This window comes from Micromys minutus, assembly GCF_963924665.1.
Source record: "Micromys minutus genome assembly, chromosome: 3".
Lineage (NCBI taxonomy): Eukaryota > Metazoa > Chordata > Mammalia > Rodentia > Muridae > Micromys > Micromys minutus.
In genome coordinates, this window is record NC_137972.1 from 35,419,346 (window position 1) to 35,440,608 (window position 21,263).

General features: G+C 38.0%; 1 protein-coding gene across 2 annotated transcripts in view; it reads right to left on the reverse strand.

Moving 5' to 3' along the window:
- The window catches only part of GRM7 (glutamate metabotropic receptor 7), a gene marked incomplete at both ends in the record, with an annotated part of 887,413 nt that extends 886,808 nt beyond the window's left edge, over positions 1-605 (reverse strand). For both annotated transcript variants that reach the window (XM_080914160.1, XM_080914159.1), the window contains one exon: positions 87-605. In XM_080914160.1, the coding sequence (XP_080770286.1) occupies positions 87-605 (519 nt within the window). The remainder of the gene's footprint in view (positions 1-86) is intronic.
- Between the last annotated feature and the right edge of the window lie 20,658 nt (positions 606-21,263).

The window sequence follows — 21,263 nt, forward strand, 5'->3', positions numbered from 1 at the left end:
TGCAACCCATGAAGTCCAAACCAGCTTTTAAGGTTAGAGCGCAGGGAGCCACAGAATGCTCCTCCCCAAAGGGAGCGCCCCCCTACCTGGAAAAGCCTCAAGATGTTGGCTACCATGATGGAAACGGAGCTCCCCGAAGCCCCAATCACTCCAACTACTTTCTCTGGCTTGACGAAAACCGGGGGCTCTCCGTTGGTGCAACGCACGTCGGAGGTGTCCTTCTGGATAAGCGCCTGGACGAAAGTGAGCGACTGTTCGAGCGCATAAGTGTCCCTGGAACAAGTGTCCAGGATCCGCGCGCCTAATGTTACATTGGGCAGCAGGTTGGGATCGCTGTTGATCTGGTCCAGGGCATAAAGCATAGCTTCCAGCCTGTGGATCCCATTCTCCCTCTTGATGTCGCCACAGGGCACTCCGCTGGGACCCTTGGCGTGCACAGGGAACAGCCCCCCAAGGGTGACGTCCCCCTCGATCCGGATCGAGTGCGGGGCGTACATCTCCTGGCCGCGCGCCGCCGCCGCCAGCACGCACAGGAGCACCTCCAGCACGCAGCAGGGGAACTTCATCAAAGTCAGGACGCGGAGCAGCTTCCCCAGCTGGACCATGCCGCTCCGGATGCGGCTGCGGTAGTGGCGGCGGCGGCGCTGTAGGGGATGCTGGTGGGCTCTCCCAGGTCCGGGCTTCTCGAGGTAAGCTCCTTTGGGGGAAGCCCGGGGACTTCTCTAGGCACAGAGGGTGGAGGAGACCGAGAAGGTGCAGCAGGAGAGGGTGTGGGTGTCCCAGGGCGTCAGTCAGTCTTAGGCACCTAGCATAGCACCGTGTCTCCACTGGCCCGCGCACCAGCTTGCGCTCTCCTTTCCCTGCTGCTCGCGCTCTCCAATAGCCAAGCACTGGGGAGAGGGCAGGGATTGCTATCGCTTTAAATGGTCGTTGGGCTCCCTCTCCTCCTCCTCCTCCTCCCACTCCCTCTCTCCCTCCCTTGCTTGCTATCCATCTCTCCCCACCCTTCTCAGCGCCCGCCCTCCCCACCGGTTTGCATCATCACGCAGGGAGGGGCTGCGTGCTGAGGTAAGGGGGGTTGTCGAGGAGGAATGGGTGGGTGGCCGGGAGCCGGGAGGTTGCTTCTTCAGAGGAGTTTCATGGTCCCCAGGGAATCTATGGATTTCAGGATACTCCAAAAGGCTAAGCTCTTGTCCCCAACTCTGGGATGGAAACCTCAGGTCCTCCAACACCCACGCCCACGTTCTGAGAACTGCAGACATCCACTTGGGATGAGCCAGGGATATTGGTGCTGACTGATGCGGAGCCCCTGAGTCTGATCCTTGACTGTCAGCTCTAGCAGAAAGCCAGGGACTGCCGAAGTGGAGCAGTTAGTGAAAGGGGGCAGGAGGAGAGGCGATTCCAGTCTTTAAAGCTAACCCTTGGTGCTAGCTATGATCAGGAAAACACAGAACATTCTGGAACCAGATTCTTGACCTAAGTCCTTAACCAGAGGCTTCTCCTTGTAATACACACCCTCTGTCTTGGAGGGAAGCTGAAACCTAGAGGAAATCTAAGGTGGCACCCCACCCTTGGTCTTCCTAAGTTTCAATGCTGGCTAAACTAACCACATTCTTCATCAAGTCTGTGGAAGGAACCCCGATTCAGTCAGTGCCTTGTCTTTCCTTTGCTGCAAGAGAAGAAACTAAAAACTCCAGCTTTCCTCTGTAGCTTTGCCAGGAATACAGCTCCCTCCTACCTTTTTTTCTGGGATACTCCTGGGTTGGTGACAGTTTTCCTTTGCAGTTAAGAAACAGTAGGAAAGTAGTGAGGGTATAGAATGAAGAAAAGAAGAAAAGGAAGCTGGAGAAGTCTCTTTAAAGATGAGGATTACATTTTATTTTCTTCTTTGCTACCATGGGATTTGGGAAACAAAGCCTGAATGCACAGGCGACTTCCTCTGCAGAACAGAAAGGGCCCCTGCTGAAACCTAGCCCATTAATGCAACAAGTGTCCTTAGCTTTGTTACAGGGAAAATTAAATTTTCTCTGGGACCTTAACTCGACCATCAGTGATGTTTTCTGCTGGAGTGCATTAAAGCTATATTGTAGAGATTTAAGGGTGGTAGAACAAAAGCCAAAATCAAGAATATTTTTTATGATTTTTACAAAAAAAAAAATCATTGGACATAATACATAGTTCTGTCACATTGCTTCTACCACCAACTACCTGTTCGTCCTTGTCATTTCAGTGCCTCTGCCTGAGTTTTAGTTTTCCCATCTGGAAAATGATGAGATTAAGTTGGATGTCCTCCAAGTTGTCTTTTAACTAAAATCCTTTGTTAAAATAGGCCATGTCCCTTTGGCTACAGTGCTCTTTTTAGGCCAAACTTTTCTGTTGCTTTGTGCATAGGGAACCAGGACGAAAATCTTCAGAACCCATCACAAACCTTTACTGGCACTGAGGAATTTATATGTTAGGTCACATGCTTCTGTTGTACATTTGTTCTTCCACAAACAAATACTCCATCACTTTCTTTTGGGACATGTTCCTCTCTATTTCAGTGCTTATGGTTTGAGAACTGAGCCTTCTCCTTATAATGTAGGGGTGGCTTATTATCCCATGTGATCTTACTAGCCTTATTTCCATGGTCAAAGGAGACCATAAAGATAGACTAGAATCCTGGAGAATTCATTCTGCCTTTGGTGGGGAATCTAGGACAGAGACCTGAGACAGAGGCTGGAGGTAGGGCAGTCACTGGAACTGGTCACATCTCCGTAGGGAGAGGAAAAAAAAAGCTCTCTGTCTCACCCCTTCACATATCTCTTTTGGAAAACTATTATGCTTTTCTGATTTTCTAAGTACAAGATACTTTAAAGTCATCTTCCCCAAAACTGTATTGTAAATCATATGCGAATTATATACAATATGTGTATCAATCACCCACAATCTTGATACCTTAGTATACCAGCATACACCCAGTATAATTTTGTGCTTTTGTGGCCCCTGCACCTTGCAATTTCAAATCTTGTCTGTAAATTGAGGGTGTGCCATGTGTTTGAGTCTCAGACAAAGGAAGAGAGCAATGAAAAGGTGTTGTAGAGTAGATATGGATGGGGAGAGGAAGAAGGAAAAAAAGAGACAGAATGATAGAGAATTAATAGAGAAAAACACATAGGGGCAGACAGATAGAAAGGCATCTCAGTCAAGTACTTGAATTCCCTACGGGGGCAATTCAAGCATACCTGAAGGAATGCTTCTAGGATTGTCCCCTTACAAGGTGATTTCTTTCTATTGTTCCAAGTCAAAAGCAATCTGTTCTAACTCTTCTTTTGTAATGCACCACATTGCAATGTTGAATGAAATAGGTGGGATGGGGCTTCTGTCAATGTAGAATGTCACAACTGACAAAAAGAAAAAAAAAGAAAAAAAAAGCAGAAAATGAAACAACTGAGAGAAATACACTAGGGCATGAGGACAAGGACCCCTGATGTTAAATACCAGTGGCTTAGGCAGTCTTTAGTGAATATGGAACCTTTCTTTTATTTTGAATTTCATGCTATGGCTTAGAATGTTGCTACCAAATAGTACTCAGAGATAAGTTAACAGTAGTCACCACATTTCACCTCTACATGTATTCATCCATTCTCTCCCATTCTCTTCTATCCCATGATAGTCTCATCTGAGAAAGGCTGCCTCATTCCTTGAGTGTTCATTTGTGCTTGGTAGTTTTATGTCAACGTGACACAAGCTATAGTCACTGGAGAGGAGGGAATCACATTTGAGAAATTGGCTCCATAAGATTGGGCAGAAGGCAAGCATTGCTAAAAGGCATTTTCTTAATTAGTGATTGGGGAGGGAGTGCCAAACCCATTGTGGGTGGGGCTATCCCCTGCAGGTGGTCCTAGGTTTTAGAGGGAAGAACTGAACTAGCTGAGAAGCAAGGGAACAATTAACACTCCTCCATGGCCTCTGCATCAGCTCTTGCCTCTAGCTTTCTACACTGTTTGAATTCCTGTCTTGACATTCCTCAGTGATGAACTATGATGTAGAAGTACAATCCAAATAAACACTTTCTTTGCCAACTTACTTTTCGTCATGGTGTTTCATCACAGCAAAAGTAACCCTAGCTAAGTGCCCTGTTCTCTCTGTGCATTCTCCCTAAACATCTGGCAGCCAGTATTATATCACTTGTAGTAAGCTATTTGTGTATATGTCTGATTTCTCTGCCAAGTTGTAAGATCCTTAATGGTAAGAGTTGGAGTCTTATTTTTCTCTTTATCAAAGACAATGTTTCCAATAATGTCAGTGTCGAAGTTTCACTCATATATTGAAATGGATCTGAACTGGTTCTCTCACTATGAGCTGTCTTTTCCTGACAGTGACCAGAATCTAAAACAAAGAACGAATGAGTGTGAGTCCATAAATTGTTCAGCTCTTAGTCATTATTCACAGTTTCTGGAATATAATGGATAAGAAATGTTCTTTAAAATACTTTTGTTTAGAAAATAATGGAAGTCTGAAACAGCCTTACCTTAAGCACTTGATCAACGTCATGAAAGTATAGATTTATTCTTCTGGAGTTAAGACCTCACTTTTGGACCAATTACTGAGTCCAATCTCATAGGCTGCCTGAAGGAGGTAAGAGAAATTGAGCTCCTTTTTGTATCTAGACATTAGCATCCCTGAACTACATAGAAAGTAACATTTATTACCAGAGAAACTGCATGTGCTACTGTGTTTACAGAATCATTATGCATTTAGAATCAACAGCATCACATCTGTTTTTGTATATTAAGCCACAGTGGAGAACCCAGCCCTTCAAAATAAACATGATTTTTCTTTGGAATTATAATCTATAATTTCCCTGTAAGAATTGTTCAGGTAGAATTGGAGTAACCATTATTTTAAAGATGGGTTTAACTGAAGGAGAATCTAGTTTTGTCCAGAGAGATGATACATTATAAAACATGTCATCAGGTTTGATTGCGTTTAATCATCCACTTTACACATGACCTCATAAAAAATATCTAAGTGAATATAAGAGTTCCTGCCTACTTCAATTTTTGTTAAATGTATATTTTCATTATTCTTAGATTTTTAAATTTTTATTTTATGTATTTGACTGCTGCCCAAATGCATGCTTGTGCACCATGAGTAGGTAGGTAATACCCACAGAGGCCAGAGAAAAACATTCGATATCCTAGACATGGATGCATAGGTGGCCATCACATTAAAAATTAAAACCTTTAATTTTCTGCAAAAGCAGAAAGTGTTCTTAGCCACTGAGCCATCTTTCTTACGTAAATTTCATCTATTTTTCTACAAATTTCATTCCCCATCATACTGTGTGGCAAATCTCTACTTTTAATTTTTGTCTGTTTGCTTATGTGTGTGTCTGTTTGCATGTATGCAAATGTCCCTGCAGGCCAGAAGATGGTATTGTAATCTACTGTAGCTGCCACTTCAAGCAATTGGGAGTCACCCAACATGGGTGCTAGTACCTACACCTCCTCAGTATCAGCATTAGTTCTTAGCTGTTGAACCAAAACTCCAATATCTCTTCTGTATACATTTAAGTCTAATTTGTAATAGAGCAGGCTACCATTAGTTATTGCTTCTTTTTTTCCATATGTGTGCATATTTATTTATAAGTAGGGCTTAGAATAAGTTGTCAGGTCTCCTGGAACTGAATTTACAGAAGATCTAAGGTACCTAATGTGACTGCTGGGATCTGAACTCAGATCATCTTCAAGATCAGCAAGTCCTCTTGGCTGATGATGCATCTCTCCATCCCTTAACTACCAGTTCTTAAACAAAACATTCTAAATAATATTCTTTTCTCATACATATATCCATTCACATGCTTGGGACCCTTTTTTGGAAATAGCATCTCAAGCATCCATTTTCCAAAAATAACGTGGAATTACTTATCCTTTTTCCTCCTAAGCACTGGGAGTAAAAACATCGGCTCATCATGCTTATACACAGGGATTGAACTTTATATTTCTTGTATGCTAGGCTACCTAGTAAATTCTATCCCCAGACCAGTTTTTAAGAGACACTCGCACTTACCTTACATTATTACACAGGGTCATTTTTTTCCTGGAGGAAAAGACATTATTACATTTGTGTTCTATTTTTCTGAGATTTTTTTATCTATCCCACATATTTCATTTGTTTATTGTCAAAATATCTGATATTGCACAGATATACATAGTAAAAGTCTCTGCAGACCAGTTCAAAGAGGCTTTTTTGACACATCTATTTTTCCTTTTCATGGTTTACTTTGCTTTAGGAAATCAAGTAAGTGATACACAGGAAAAGTTTTAGAAGAATTTCTAGGATTTTGCCCTTTGGTGTGATTGTAGATATGCCACCCAGGATGACATTAGCCTCTTTACTAACTTCCTGAAGATATAGGGCAAAAGAAACCAGTGTTCCATATTTTAATGTGTCATTATATAAACTCTAGGAACTCACTTTTAGAAGTATTTATTTGAGATTTCTCTTACTTGTAAACAAATGCATGATATCTACTAAAAGTACATCTTTATTTAGGTTAAGGAGGTGGTCTGATGCTCAAGTGCATATACTTCTCCTGTAGAGGACCTGTAATGGCTGCCTGTGTGTGTCAAATTGACACAAGCTGGAGATAATTACAGAAAAAGTAGCTTCAGCTGAGGAAACACCTCCATTATCTAGATGTAAGGCATTCTCTCAACTAGTGATCAAGGGGGAGAGCTCAGCCCTTTGTGGGTGGTGCCATCCCTGGGCTGGTAGACCTGGGTTCTATAAGAAAAAAAGCCTAGCAAGCCAGGGGAAGCAAGTCTGTAAGCAACATCTCTCCATAACCTTTGCATCAGCTCCTGCTTCCTGAAATGCTTGAGTTCCAGTCTTGACTTCCTTTGTTAATGAACAGCAATGTGAAAGTGTAGGCTGAATAAACCCTTTCCTCCCCAACTTGCTTCTTGTTCATGATGTTTTGTGCAGGAATAGAAACACTGACTAAGACAGGACCCATGTTTAGTTTCCAGCACTCATTTCCATTGTCTCATAACCAACTCTCCCTTCCCATTATGGAATCTGGACATCTGTACCCTTTTTGGTTTATAGTTGCCCATGGATGCATATACATATACATAATTGAAAATAATAAAAAACTAACTAATTTAAAAAGACTTGCCATCCAGACTGGAGGAATGGCTCAGCAGCTAAAACACTCCCTACTCTCTGAGGAGATCTGTGTTAGATTTCCAGCAGCTATCTGGTGACTCACAGACATCTGTAACTTTAGTTCAGTGGATTCTGATGACCTTTTCTGAATTATCTTAGAATCAGATACATGGAGTACATATATATGCACGGGCACAATTCTCATACATAAAATGTTAACAAAGTTTTATTTTAAAAAGTATAACATCATTAACAAATGCTATATTAGTATATTTTCTTTCTTTGTGATCTCAATGAGCCAATTTATTTCTTCTTTTACCAGAGAGGAAGAATATTCCTCACCTGATGTTTGTAGGAGGGCATGAGACTAACATTGAGAATATCAGTTATGAAGAGGATTCCTTGGACAATATTAGTCCTCATTTTCTCTATCATATTTTTTACCTTAAATCTGCATCCCTTCTATAGATGTAAATAAGAGAGCAAAATGATTGGCCTTTTACTTGTCAAGAAAAGTTTTTCTCTGCTTAGGGTTTTAGACAAACAAGCCTGGAAGCACTTTTATCCTACCCTATTCCCCAAATGTCTTCAATTACTTCTTGGTAATGGACAAGAAGCCATTTTTTTAGGAGCTTCCATTTTTGCAATATGAACAAATATTTCAGAGAGTTAAATGAAACTATAGAAAAAATCAGAATAAAATGTAGGACAAGGACTAGAGGCCTATCAAGGTCACTTGAGAAGCTGAGTTCAGCCATGCTTTGAGCACTATTTACCAATGAATATTCCATTATCCTGCACACTTACTTCTGTTTCTTCAGTTGTTTTGTTTGTTTGTTAGTTTTATCTGATGTAGGTTTTAATGTACCTCATACTGGCCTTGAGTTTGCTGTGTTAGAAAGGAAGACCTTGAGTTCCAGGTTCTCTTCTTTCTACCTTCTAACTGATTAGATTTTACACATACTTCAATACTTTGACTGTCCCACCCTTTAGAAAAGCTATTTTGAGTTGGCTCTTGCATAACCATCAGTGTTCATTTTGACAGTTATAGCTTAAAAATAAGCATATAATTAAATGTATAAGAAGATACTGATTATTAGACTTTTGTGAGAACGAATTATTGAAAGTTTATAACTTGGTGATAATAGAGTACAGTGGCCTTCAAGTCAGCTCTCCTGATGAATACAGAACTTGTGAATATAATAGTAAACACAAAATGATCATTTGATGGGAAAATAAAAGGAAAACATCGTACTGCCTAAGTATAGGTAATAAGTCTTTAAACAGTCTTAAAAACTTAATTTCATTCTTAACAAATTATATGGAAATGAAATAGGATTAGTGCACATGTGGTGTGTGCGTATGTGTGTCTCTGCGCATGTGCATGCATGTGTGATGGAAGATATAATATTTTTCTATTTAAGGTATCAATAGTTCTAAAATAGTTTGAGTTGACTTATTGTCACAACTACTCCAGAAACCAGGCATGTTGGTCTATACCTGTGATCCCAAGTACTCAGGACATGCAAGCAAGAGGGTTTCTGTTCTAAGTTCAGCATGAGTGAAACAGAAAGCCCATGTCTGACAAAGAAGAAAAAAAGCTGAAAAGAGATGAATGAGGAAAGAAGCAGAAAAGAAAATGGGGAGAGGAGAAGATAAGAGTGGAGAAAAGGGGGCAAAAGAGAAGAGGATATGAGGGGAGAGAAAGGAAGTAGAGGGGATCTGAAGGGTAAGGACAGGGAATGGGATGAAATAATTAGATGACATGACCCTTAAATTCTTGGCATCTTCTGACTTAGGGGTAATGAAACCATCTGAGCATTCTCCCTGAAGCCTTCATGTTCCTTGAATCAAGTGAATATTGAATACATATGTCCACAGCAAGTGTTTGAACCGACTTGATCCCTGACTTGGTTTCTCGGGGTTAGGAAAGCAAAACTTCCGTTCATGTGTACCTTCAGCAATGGTTTTAATTATCAAAATTACGTATGTGTGTTGAAATTGGACAGATGATTTTTGTAGTGAACTTAGACTTTGTTATATATTCTAAAATTTCAATCTAAAGTCACTCAGGTCAAACTGTCTAACTTCTCCCCACAAAAGCTTTATGTAAATCAAGAAAACTGAGTTCCAGTCAATTTTCTCCTTTTTTATTTTAAAAGAACTTTATTTAATTTTTTGGATTTTCACACTATAATACTTACTTCAATTATAGTGAAGTCATGTTGCTCTATCTCAACTCTTTTGCATACTTTTCACTCTCAAATCTAGGACTTTATGTTTGATATTGTTACATGTATATGAATCCTTTTCTTCTCCAATTCCTCCCAAATTCATCATTTCTAACTATCTATCTAACTAACTACACACACACACACACACACACACACACACACACACACACACACACACACACACACACATATATATATATATATATATATATATATATATACATATATATATATATATATATATATATATATATATATATATATATATCATAAGTTTATTTGAACTTGGGCACAGGATTGACTATTCGGGATTGAAAACCTGTTTAGGAACTCATTTTTTGTAGAAAACTGATTCCCCCTCACTCTGTTTCCATTGGCCACCTGTCCCTTCCCATCTATTGATGAGGACATGTGGAATATCATCTATACAGTCTAATTTATGGGAGAGAGAACAGTGGGAATTTTTTGTGGGCCTTAATTCACTCAATCACGATTGACTTAGTACATCTGCTCTTTCTCGATAGCCTAATTGGCCATAGATTTATTCATTTGCTTGCAGCCAAGCAGGAAATCAGAGTAAAAGAAGGTCCAGAGATATTGAATAAGGAAACTCTCAGGACTCTGATGCTCAAAGAAGAGGAACAAATGAGGTGAGTCCAGTGAATTGCATTGCCTTCTTCCTGGTGTAACATTTTAGACCCATGATGGCTGATGAACTAATTTGACAGGACAGAGAGATCAACCTTTCAGGACACCAAAAAACACAGACACATAGCCATTCTCTTGCTCTCTCTTGCTTTCCTTCACTCTCTTTCTTTTACTCTCTCTTTCTTTCTAGCACAATCTCATTATCTCTGTAGCTTTCTCTCTCCAGATCTTTCTGTCTCCCTCCGCCAAAATTTTCATGGTACTTGTCTGACTTTCTGCCAAGCACTATATGTGAAAACAGGTTGAGAAGCTGGAAACCCAGGGTGGTGGGAAAGCAACTTTAGGGAGTGGCTGAAGAACACACATAGTTCTTGGAGACATTCCAATTCTGACTCTCCAGAAAGAATAGATATTGAAGAATACTCAAAATATTATTCAATGGTAATATGAAACATTCTTAAAAGTTTTAAAACCATTAGGAAAAGGCTAACTTGATATAATTTCACTATTGCTAAGAAAAAAATTAAGTTACTTTTCTTCTTTTTCTTCCTTTTGAGTTTAACTTCTTATGCCTAGGATGTCCTTCAAATCTCTCCATAGCTGAAGATGACCATTTTGTCTTCCATTTTTCAAGTACTAATATTACAATCATCTAACATGCCTGTTTTTCCTACAGTGCAGGAAATAAATCTGATGGCTTTTTAATCTGGGCAGGCACTCAACCAACAGACACCACTATACCCAAGACCAATGGCCTTTAATGGATAAAAATAAAATGCTCCACTGTGATAGATTTATGCTATTAAAGATTTGATTCATTTTGTGAGGTCATTGATAAAATAAATAAAAATACCTAGTTAATAAAACATATTTTGGAATGATCAATTTGGAATCATCCCACAAGTGCATTACAATTGTATGTTAGACAGAATACTGATTTTTTCAATGATATTTAAAATTGTATGTTAAAAAAGCTTTTGCAGATGCAACTAAAGAAAATGTTAATTAATTGATCCAAAGATATATTATTTAGAGAGTTTACTGAAATCACAGGAGTCCCTCTGAAGAAAAGAACTTTTTAAAAATGTTTTTTTACTGAAAAAAAATTAAAATATTTTATTGGATACTCTGTATTTACATTTCAAATGTCATCCCCTCCAACATTTTTCCCATCCCTCCTCCCCCTCAATTAGTCTCCAGGAAGGTGCACCCTCTTCCAATCTCCTTCTCTGCCTCAGCGTAGGCATGCCCCTACACTGGGAAAACTTGCCCTCACCAGACAGAAGGTCTCTTCTCACATTGATGCCAGACACTGCTAACCTCTGCTACATATGCAACTGGAGCCATGGGTCTCTCCATGTGTGCTCAGTGTTTGGTGTTTCAGTACTTGGAAATTGTGGAGGGCTTGGTTGGTTGATAATGTTATTCATTCTGTGAGGTTTCAAACCCTTTTTGCTCCTTCAGTCCTTTCTCTAGCACCTTCATTGGGATCCCTGTGTTAAGACTAATGGTTAGCTGTAAACATGGTCAGCTGTATCTCTACAATTTGGCAGGAGCCTCTGAGGAAGCATCGTTAAGGTGCTTTTTGGCATAAGCAATAGTGCTTGAGTTTGGTGGTTGAATATGGAGTAGATCCCAAGGTAAGTAAGTCAGCCTCTGAATGATCTTTTTTTCAACCCCTGTTCCTTTATTTGATCTTATATTTCATCCCATGAGTGTATTGGTTTTCTCTTCTTATTTTTCCCTTAAAACCTTATTAAAAATAAAACAGAAACACATGTACAGATTATTAAAAATATTTAGCATAAAATATATGAATATATTTTTGTCAGTACTTGATTATTTTTAAAGGTTTGATAGTATGCATTGAAATCTTACTATTAACAATGATCATGAAGTATATGTAAAACAAAACGTAACATGTAAAGAGTCAAAGTTCTCTTGGTAGGTAAAGATTAAGCATAATGACTTTTAACTACCAAAAATTGCCACAAGGCTGTCTTCTTAGGCATTCACACTCTGGCCTTCCTTTTTGGGGGGCTTTATAAGGTCTGTGAATTGTTTCTTGGGTTTTAAGAGCTTTCTGGGGCTAGTATCTGCTTATTATTGAATGCATATCATGTGTGTCCTTTTGTGACTGGGTTACCTCACTTAAAATGATAGTTTTTGGTTCCATTCATTTACCTGGCAATTTTATAAAGTCATTGTTTCTAATAGCTAAGTAATACTCCATTGTGTAAATGTACCACAATTTTTGTATCCATTCCTCTGTTGAAGGACATCTGGGTTCTTTCCAGCTTATGACTATTACATATAAGGCTGCTATGAACATGGTGGAGCATGTGTGATTGTTATATGTTGGCGCGACTTTTAAATATATGCCCAGTAGTGAAATAGCTGGGTCTTCTGGTAGTACTATGTCCAGTTTTCTGAGGAACTGCCAGACTGATTTCTAGAGTGGTTGAACCAGTTTGTAATTCTACCAACAATGGACGAGTGTTCTTCTTTCTCCTCATCCTCACCAACATCTGCTGTTTCCTGAGTTTTTAATCTTAGCCATTTTGACTGCTGTGAAGTGGAATATAATGGTTGTTTTGATTTGCATTTCCCTGATGAATGGGGATTTTGACCATTTCTTAACGTGCTTCTCAGACATTTGGCTTTTCTCAGTTGAGAATACTTTGTTTAGACCTGTACCCTATAGAAATATTTGTTTTTCTGTAGTCTAACTTCTTGAGTTCTTTGTATATATAGTATAGTAGCCCTCTATCAGAGGTAGGATTGGTAAAGATCTTTTCCCAATCTGTTGGTTGCTGTTTTGTCATCTTGACAGTGTCCTTAGCTTTACAGAATCTTTCCCATTTCACAAGGTCCCATTTGTAGATTCTTGATCTTAGAGCATAATCTGTTCTTTTCAGGGAATTTCCCCAGTGCCTATGTGTTCTAAGCTCTTTCCCACTTTCTCTTCTAATAGTTTCAGTGTACCTGGTTTTATGTGGAGGTCTGTGATCCACTTGCATTTGAGCTTTGTCATGGAGATAAGAATGGATCCATTTGCATTCTTCTGCATGCTGAATACCAGTTGAACAAACACAATTTGTTGAAGAAGCTGTCCTGTTTCCATTGAATGTTTTTAGCTGCATTATCAAAGATCAAGTGATCATAGGTGTCTGGGTTCATTTATGGGTCTCAATTCTGTTCCATTGATCTACCTGCTGGTCTCTGTACCAATATCATATTTTTTATCATGATTAATGTGTAATATTGCTTGAGGTCATGGATTGCTTTCAAAAGAAGGCCTCTATGAGGGTGTTCCCCCCACCCACCTACCCACTCCTGCCTCAGTATTTCTTAATATTCCTCTACCCGAGGTCATTGAACCTTTTCAGAACCAAGGGAATCCCCTCCCAGTGATGCTTGCTAAGGCAATCCTCTACTACATATCCTGCTAAAGCCATGGATCCCCCTGCACATGTGATTCCTCACTCTCCCCCTATCTAATATAGTACTAGATTTTCTAGCTAGATCAATTAGGTAACAAAAGGAGATAAAAGGGATATAAATTGGAAAGAAGAAACTCAAGATATCACTAATTGCAGATCATATGATTGTGTACTTAAGTGCCACCTCCCTCCCCAAAAAAAAGAGTCCAAGTGAGAACTACTAGAGCTGGTAAACAACTTCCGCAAAGTGGTTGGATGCAAAATTAACTCAATCAAAGCAGTAGCTTATGAGTTGGCAGGATTAGGAATAAAAATATCTATCTTACCAAAAGCAATCTATTGATTCAGTGCAATCGTAATACATTTTAAATTATGAAACATTCTGACAGTTATATAATTAAGAGAAAATGAAAGGAAAATATTTCCTAGGAAATCAACCCATATGTAGGAAAAAAAAAAAAAAAAAAAAAAAAAAAAAAAAAAAAAAAAAAAAAAAACACAATTTTCCCCAATCTAAGAGCCACAGAAAACAAATTGAGAAAAATATTTTAAATTTGTGTAACGTAACTAACAGATCTTAAGATGACACAGCCAAATCCTCACAAGAATAAGAAATTAAGTCCAATCATCTAAGCTGTTCATTAAAACATAGAAAAGTAAAAAAAAATTGAAGTTCACAAGAATTAAAAATTCAAACAGGAAGCACAATCAAGCAGATAATGAGGGACAAGATAGAAAATTGGAAATGCCAAAGTTTGGTCTGAGAAATTGATTCTATGAAAATAGAGATGAAGAGCACCAAAAGACCGTGGGGGCGGAGTGTTCAGACATTGCCAGTACAGGGGGAGGGGCCATGGCTTGACATGAGGCACACTAAGACACCATGTAAATGATTCCATATCCCAAGAGGAACAACAAATAAAAATGTGCAAATCCATGGAAGGTTCCATGCTATCAAAATTAACTCAAAGGGAAAGAAAATTTATGTCTATCACATTTATTTTATGTCCATAAGTTTTCAGAAATTGTTGCCTCTGGCAGGTGTTGAGAGTAGAAATTAACTGAAAAAAGGCACAAGTGATCTTATTAAAGGTACAGAAATATTCTGAAACTGATTTATGGTAATGGTTTCACAACTTGGTAAAGTTAGTAGAAATTATTAAATTGTACACTTGCAATAGATGGTTTTCATAACCAAAATGTATCTCAATAAAGCTGTTTAAAATAAGATATATGAAATAATATATTTTAAAAATACTTCCCGGAGGAAGAATTACAGGTCCATATGGATATAATAAAACATTTATGGGGGAAGCATCATTTTTTCTCAAACCTTTTCAAAAAATGAAATAGACAAAAGCAGCAATGTAAAAAATCTATAATACATGTAATCTAATAGTCCTGTATATAAAACAGGTTGCAATTTACAAATGTTAATACATACATGTATGTATATGTATATATATATATATATATATATATATCAAAGAAGATATATATGTGCAACATGTATAAGAAAAATGCTAAATATCAGTATTATTATTCACCTTGGTGACATTAGGTCAGACTAAAATTAAATACCACTCTTGTGTAAAATAGTTAAAATTGAAACTGTAAACAGTTGGCTAGGGTGTTCAAGAATTGTTGCTTTTATACATTTCTCAGCCAAATATGGAATGGTCACTGTTTACATGTCATCTATTTCTTTGAAATTATGCATTAAAAAACCATGCATTTCAACCATTTCTGATATTTATATGTACACATTGCATTGTTTTATTATATTGAAAAAATACAAAGAAATAAGCCATCTGTCAACATCATAAATAGGTTGAGCTAGATGTATAATTAATTAGTCAAATGCAGATATACAAAACTGGTCAATTAGCAGGAAATAAGAAAACTATAGAATATTTGGCCATAAAAAAGGCATGTATACCATACTCACTCCTCCCAGTGAGTATGGTATACATGAAGGCTCAGACTTCATCACAGAAGCAGGTTTGGAAAGGATGTGAGAACTGTACATGGTAGATGACTACAAAGAACAGTGCCTTCTAGATATATTAAGACTGCAGCTGCACATATAAACTCAGAAGTTGAGGACACACACCCTAGTCCTGTACAAACTCAAGCCAGACCAAATACCAACATGAAGTATTAGGGAAGCAGAATAAAGTTCCACTCCTAATTGAGGCATCATTGACAATTGATATTGCTTGAACAGTGGCAATATTATTTAATATTAATTAATTAAGAGTGTAGCCCTTACTAAGTCAGCCATCACTCTCCAGTGGAAAAGGTCACATACCCAAGAATATGGGAGAAACAAATTGGACTGGATAGAAACACACAGTTTTAAAAGTATGGAAGGAAACATGGATCTGAGAGGAACTGGAATAAAAAAGGAAAACAAATAAGTGACTGTACTATTTACTTTCTGTGGAGAATTAATTGTCTTTTGAATTATTATTTTTATTTATGTATATATGCATATTCATATACATGTATGTATAAATGCACATATGTGTGTGGCACTGAGTACTCCTGAGATTAAAGTTATAAGCAGTTGTAAGCCACCATGTGGGTTCTGGTAATTGCCTTTACAAAAATGTCTTGTTTTCTAATGGTCCACATCTCTAGTCCCGCAGAATGTATTTAGGTTCATTCAAAACTAAGAGAGTACCAACAAAACAAAATCCAAAGGAACAATTCCACTCCTGTCCAGCTTGATGAGCCAATGTTTACCTGGGTTACCTATGGATTCATAAGTTACTGAAAGGTGGATATACCCTACAAAAGCCTCTATAACTGTGAGTGACTACTACAAAACTTATGTCACTGTAGGTCTTTGAACAACTCTCAGTTCCAACACAGAGGAGCACAATATCCTCAATAATTATTCACAAAACAGAAGAGGGGGCCCCAATGATTCTTATAAGTTTTATGAGCTCCTGAGTCTTATGAGTTTCATGTAACTGGTAAGCTTTCCTCTTCTGGGAGGGAATGTTTATATCAAGAGATATCAGTGCCTCAAGATGCTGTCAAAACAGAGGCAAATCTCCAAAACATGAATATAAATGAAAGGTAGACAGAGATATAAGCATGTAGCACAAATATTGCTCACTTGACATTTCAATAAATTAGCATATAAGCAACATGACTATAGCTGGGTATAGAAAACAATCTGAGAAAACAGTGGTTCATGATATATTTTCATGGTGATCTAAATGTTATACATCTTGATTGTTGTAATTATTACTATGTAAAATTTTACATACATGTTATACTTTTATAAACTCATCGATGTATGTACTTTACCTTTTAATACATTTTAATACATTTAAATTCTACCACAAAAGATAAAAACCTAATAAAAAGCTTTAAATAATCATAAAATTTTATAAAATGAGTCAACTTGCTTTTTTTTTAAATAAATTTTATTTTGGCTAATGTATGTATCTACAGGTCCACATAGATGACATGCAGTCAGGAAGTGGATCTTTGGAAGATAAGAACTGTACATGGAGAAGGAGACTGAATCAGTGCTATTACAAGAACATCAATTATCAGCCAAACAATATTTTCATTACCTGTAAATAAAAAGAAAATTCATCCGGTCATCTTTAAATGTAAGAATATTTCTGTTTGAGTCTTATAATTTCTTTCTGAGTCCTAATTGCATGTTATGGTACTTATAATCACTGATAAGGTCTAAAGTTTTATTTTGTCTTAAGAACTATTATATCAGATTTATTTTGCTTCTTGTAAAAAAAGTTTTTCCATAAATTATATCATGACAAATGATGTAACTGAAACTTTAAAGAAGACATTGATTAAAAACTGATTTACAAAGCTCTTTCAATACAGAAAGTGTCTCAGGAGGTTTCTATTGTAACATCATGTTCTGAACCAGAAAATTTGAACAAAATGAGAATATCTGGCAAGGTTGGGGCCAAGAATCATTCAGAAAAGTACTTCTTGTTCAAGCACAGGAACCTGTTTAGGTTTCCCAAACCCTTGTCAAAATCCAAGTATCGGGAGCCCCAGAGATAAAGGCCTGGTGAAAAGGTGATCCGAGTAGCCAGGGGGCAGAGAGATCTCTGCGGAGTGCACACCAAAAGTGTGCCCCTGCCCTGCCTGATCCAGGGACTAGAAACCCAGCATTGGGACCTGTGTTCCCACCCGATGGCTTTGGTGTGCAGAACAGGACTCAGACCATCTGCCACATAGCCAACGGAGCCCTGGAGAGAAAGGCCTGGTAAGAAGGTGATATGAGTAGTCAAGGGGCAGAGAGATCTCTGCTTAGTGCGCAAGGAAAGCACACCCCTGTCCTGCCTGATCCAGAGACCAGGAACCCAGCATTGGGAACTCTGTTCCCACCCAGAGGCTTTGGGACACAGAACAGGGCTCGGACCATCTGCCACTTAGATCAGCCAAGATCCAGGGACACAGGCCAGGTACAAGGAAAGGCAAGAACCTATCACTGACAACAAGATGGCAAGAGGAAAGCGAAAAAGCATATCCCATGGAAACCAAGACAACCTGGCAACACTAGAACCCAGCTTTCCCATTATAGCAAACAGCAGAATGCAAAGCACTCCAGAAAAAGAAGACTAAGAAATCCTGCCTCAAGATGATGATTGAAATCCTTAAACTAGTACAGGAGGAAAAGAATAAAGAATTAGAAGCTTTTAAAGAAGAAACAAGAAAAACACTCAAGGAACTCAAAGAACTAAAAGAAAACAGAGCCAAAGATATGAAAAAAATGGAAGAAGGAATTTAAAACAGAAATGGACACAATAAAGAAAACACTAAAAGAGACAACCCAAAAAGTAGAAATCCTAAAAAAGACATCAGGAGTCACAGATGCAAGCATTTCTAACAGACTAAAAGAGATGGAAGAGAGAATCTTGGGGGCCGAAGACAACATTGAAAACATAGATAAAACAGTCAGAGAAGATGCAAAAACCAAAAAGCTCCTAACCCAAAATGTCCATTAGATCCAGGACACAATGAGAAGACCAAACCTAAGGATAATAAGAATAGAACAGGGAGAAGAATATCAACTAAGAGGCACAGTAAATATCTTCAACGAAATTGTAGAAGAAAACTTCCCTACCCTTAAGAATGAGATGATCACGACCATAAAAGAAGCCTTCAGAACTCCAAATAGGTGGAACCAGAAAAGAAATTCCTCCCGACACATAATAGTCAAAACACCAAGGATCCAAAGCAAGGAAAGAATACTAAAAGCAGTAAGGGAAAAGGGGCAGGTATATATAAAGGCAGACCAGTCAGAATCACACCCGATTTCTCAACAGAGACTATGAAAGCTAGAAGAGCCTGGGCAGGCATCATGCAGACCCAAGGAGAGCACAAGTACCAGCCCAAGCTGCTATAGCCAGCAAAACTATCAATCACCATAGATGGAGAGATGAAGATATTTCAAGACAAATCTAAATTTACACAATATCAGACCACAAACCCAGCACAACAATGAATTATAGGTGGAAAACCCAATACAATGAGGAGAACTACATCCAAGTAAAAAGAAGAAATCTCCTAAGCATGAAAACCAAAAGAAGAAAGAGACACAGACACAACTCAACCCAAAAAGGAACAACAGCAGAAAACAGCAACCACTATTCTTTGCTATCTATTAACACAAATGGACTCAACTCCCCAATAAAAAGACTTAGGCTATCAGACTTGATACATAAACAAAATCCAGCATTTTGCTGCATACAGGAAACTCATCTCAGAGACAAAGACAGACACTATCTCAGAGTAAAAGGGTGGAAAAAAAATTTCCAAGCAAACAGCCCCAAGAAACAAGCTGGAGTGGCTATTCTAATATAGAATAATGTAAATTTCCAACCAGAAGTTTTCAAAAAAGATAAGGAAGGACACTTTTTACTCATTACCTGGGAAATCTGTCAGGAGGAACTCTCAATCCTTAACATATATGCCCCAAATACAAAAGCACCCACATTCATAAAAGAAACCCTACTAAAGCTCAAAAAATACATTTCACACCACACAATAATAGGGGGAGACTTTAATACCCCACTCTCAACTATGGACAGATCATGGAAACAGAAACTGAACGAGGACACTGTAAAACTAGCAGAGACTATGAACCATTTGGAATTAATAGATATCTACAGAACATATGTCATCCTAAAGTAAAAGAATACACCTTCTTCTCAGCACCCCATGTAACCTTCTATAAAACTGACCACATAATTGGACACAGAACAAGCCTCAATCAATATAAGAAGATTGAAATACTACCATGTGTCCTCTCAGACCACCATGGTCTAAGGCTAGTCTTTAAAAACAACAAAGACAACAAAAAGCCCACATACACATGGAAACTAAACAAAGCTCTATTAAACGATAGCAGGTTCAACGAAGAAATAAAAAAAGAAATTAAGGATTTTCTAGAATTCAATGAAAATGATAATACAACATACCCAAACCTATGGGATGAAATAAAAGCAGTACTGAGAGGAAAACTCATAGCTCTGAGCACTTCCAAAAAGAAGCTGGAAAGACCATACATCAGCATCTTGACAGCACAGCTGAAAGCTCTAGAACAAAAGGAAGCAGATACACCCAAAAAATGTAAATGGCAAGGAATAATCAAACTTAGGGCATAAATAGACCAAAAAAAAAAAAAAAAAAAAAAAAAAAAACAAAAAGAACCATTGAAAGAATCAACAAAACCAAGAGCTGGTTCTTTAAGAAAATCAACAAGATTGATAAACCCTTAGCCAGACTAACTACAGGGAAAAGAGAGAGTATCCAAATAAAAAAAATCAGAAAGGAAAATAGAGACATAACAACTAAAACTGAGGAAATTCAAGAAATCATCAGATCCTACTATAAAAAATGAAACTCCACAAAATTGGAAAATCTGGAGGAAATGGACGAATTCCTAGACAGATACATGATCCCAAAGTTAAACCAGGACCAGGTAAATCATCTAAATAATCCCATAACACCTAAAGCAATAATAGAAGTCATCAAAAGCCTCCCAACCAAAAAACCCAAGGTCCAGACAGGTTCAGTGCAGAAGTTTATCAGAAATTTATTGCTGACATAATACCAATAGTCTCCAAACTATTGCACAAAATAGATTCAGATGGAATACTATCTAAGTCATTTTTTTGAGGCTACAATAACCCTCGTTCTTAAACCACACAAAGACCCTACAAGAAAACAAACCTCAGTCCAAGCTCACTTATGAACTTTGATGCAAAAATACTCAACAAAATATTTGCAAACTGAATTAAAGGATACATTAAAACAATCATTCACCATGACCAAGTAGGCTTCATCCCTGGGATGCAGGGATCTTTTAATATAAGGAAACCATCAATGTAATCCTCCATATAAACAAACTCAAAGAACAAAACCCCATGGTTTTCTCACTAGATGATGAGAAAGCATTTGATGAATTTCAACACGCTTTCATGTTAAAAGTCTTGGAAAGAACAGGAATCAAAGTTCCATTCCTAAACATAATAAAAGCAACGTACAGGAAACCAACACCCAACATCAAACTTAACGGTGGAAAACTTGAAGTAATCCCACTAAAATCAGGGATTGGACAAGGCTGCCCACTCTCCCCCTAACTATTCAACATAGTTCTGGAAGTCCTGGCTGGAGCAATTAGACAACAAAAGGAAATCAAAGGGATGCAAATCAGAAAGGAAGAAGTAAAATTATCATTTTTTGCAGATGACATTAAAGTGTACTTAAGCGACCCCACAAA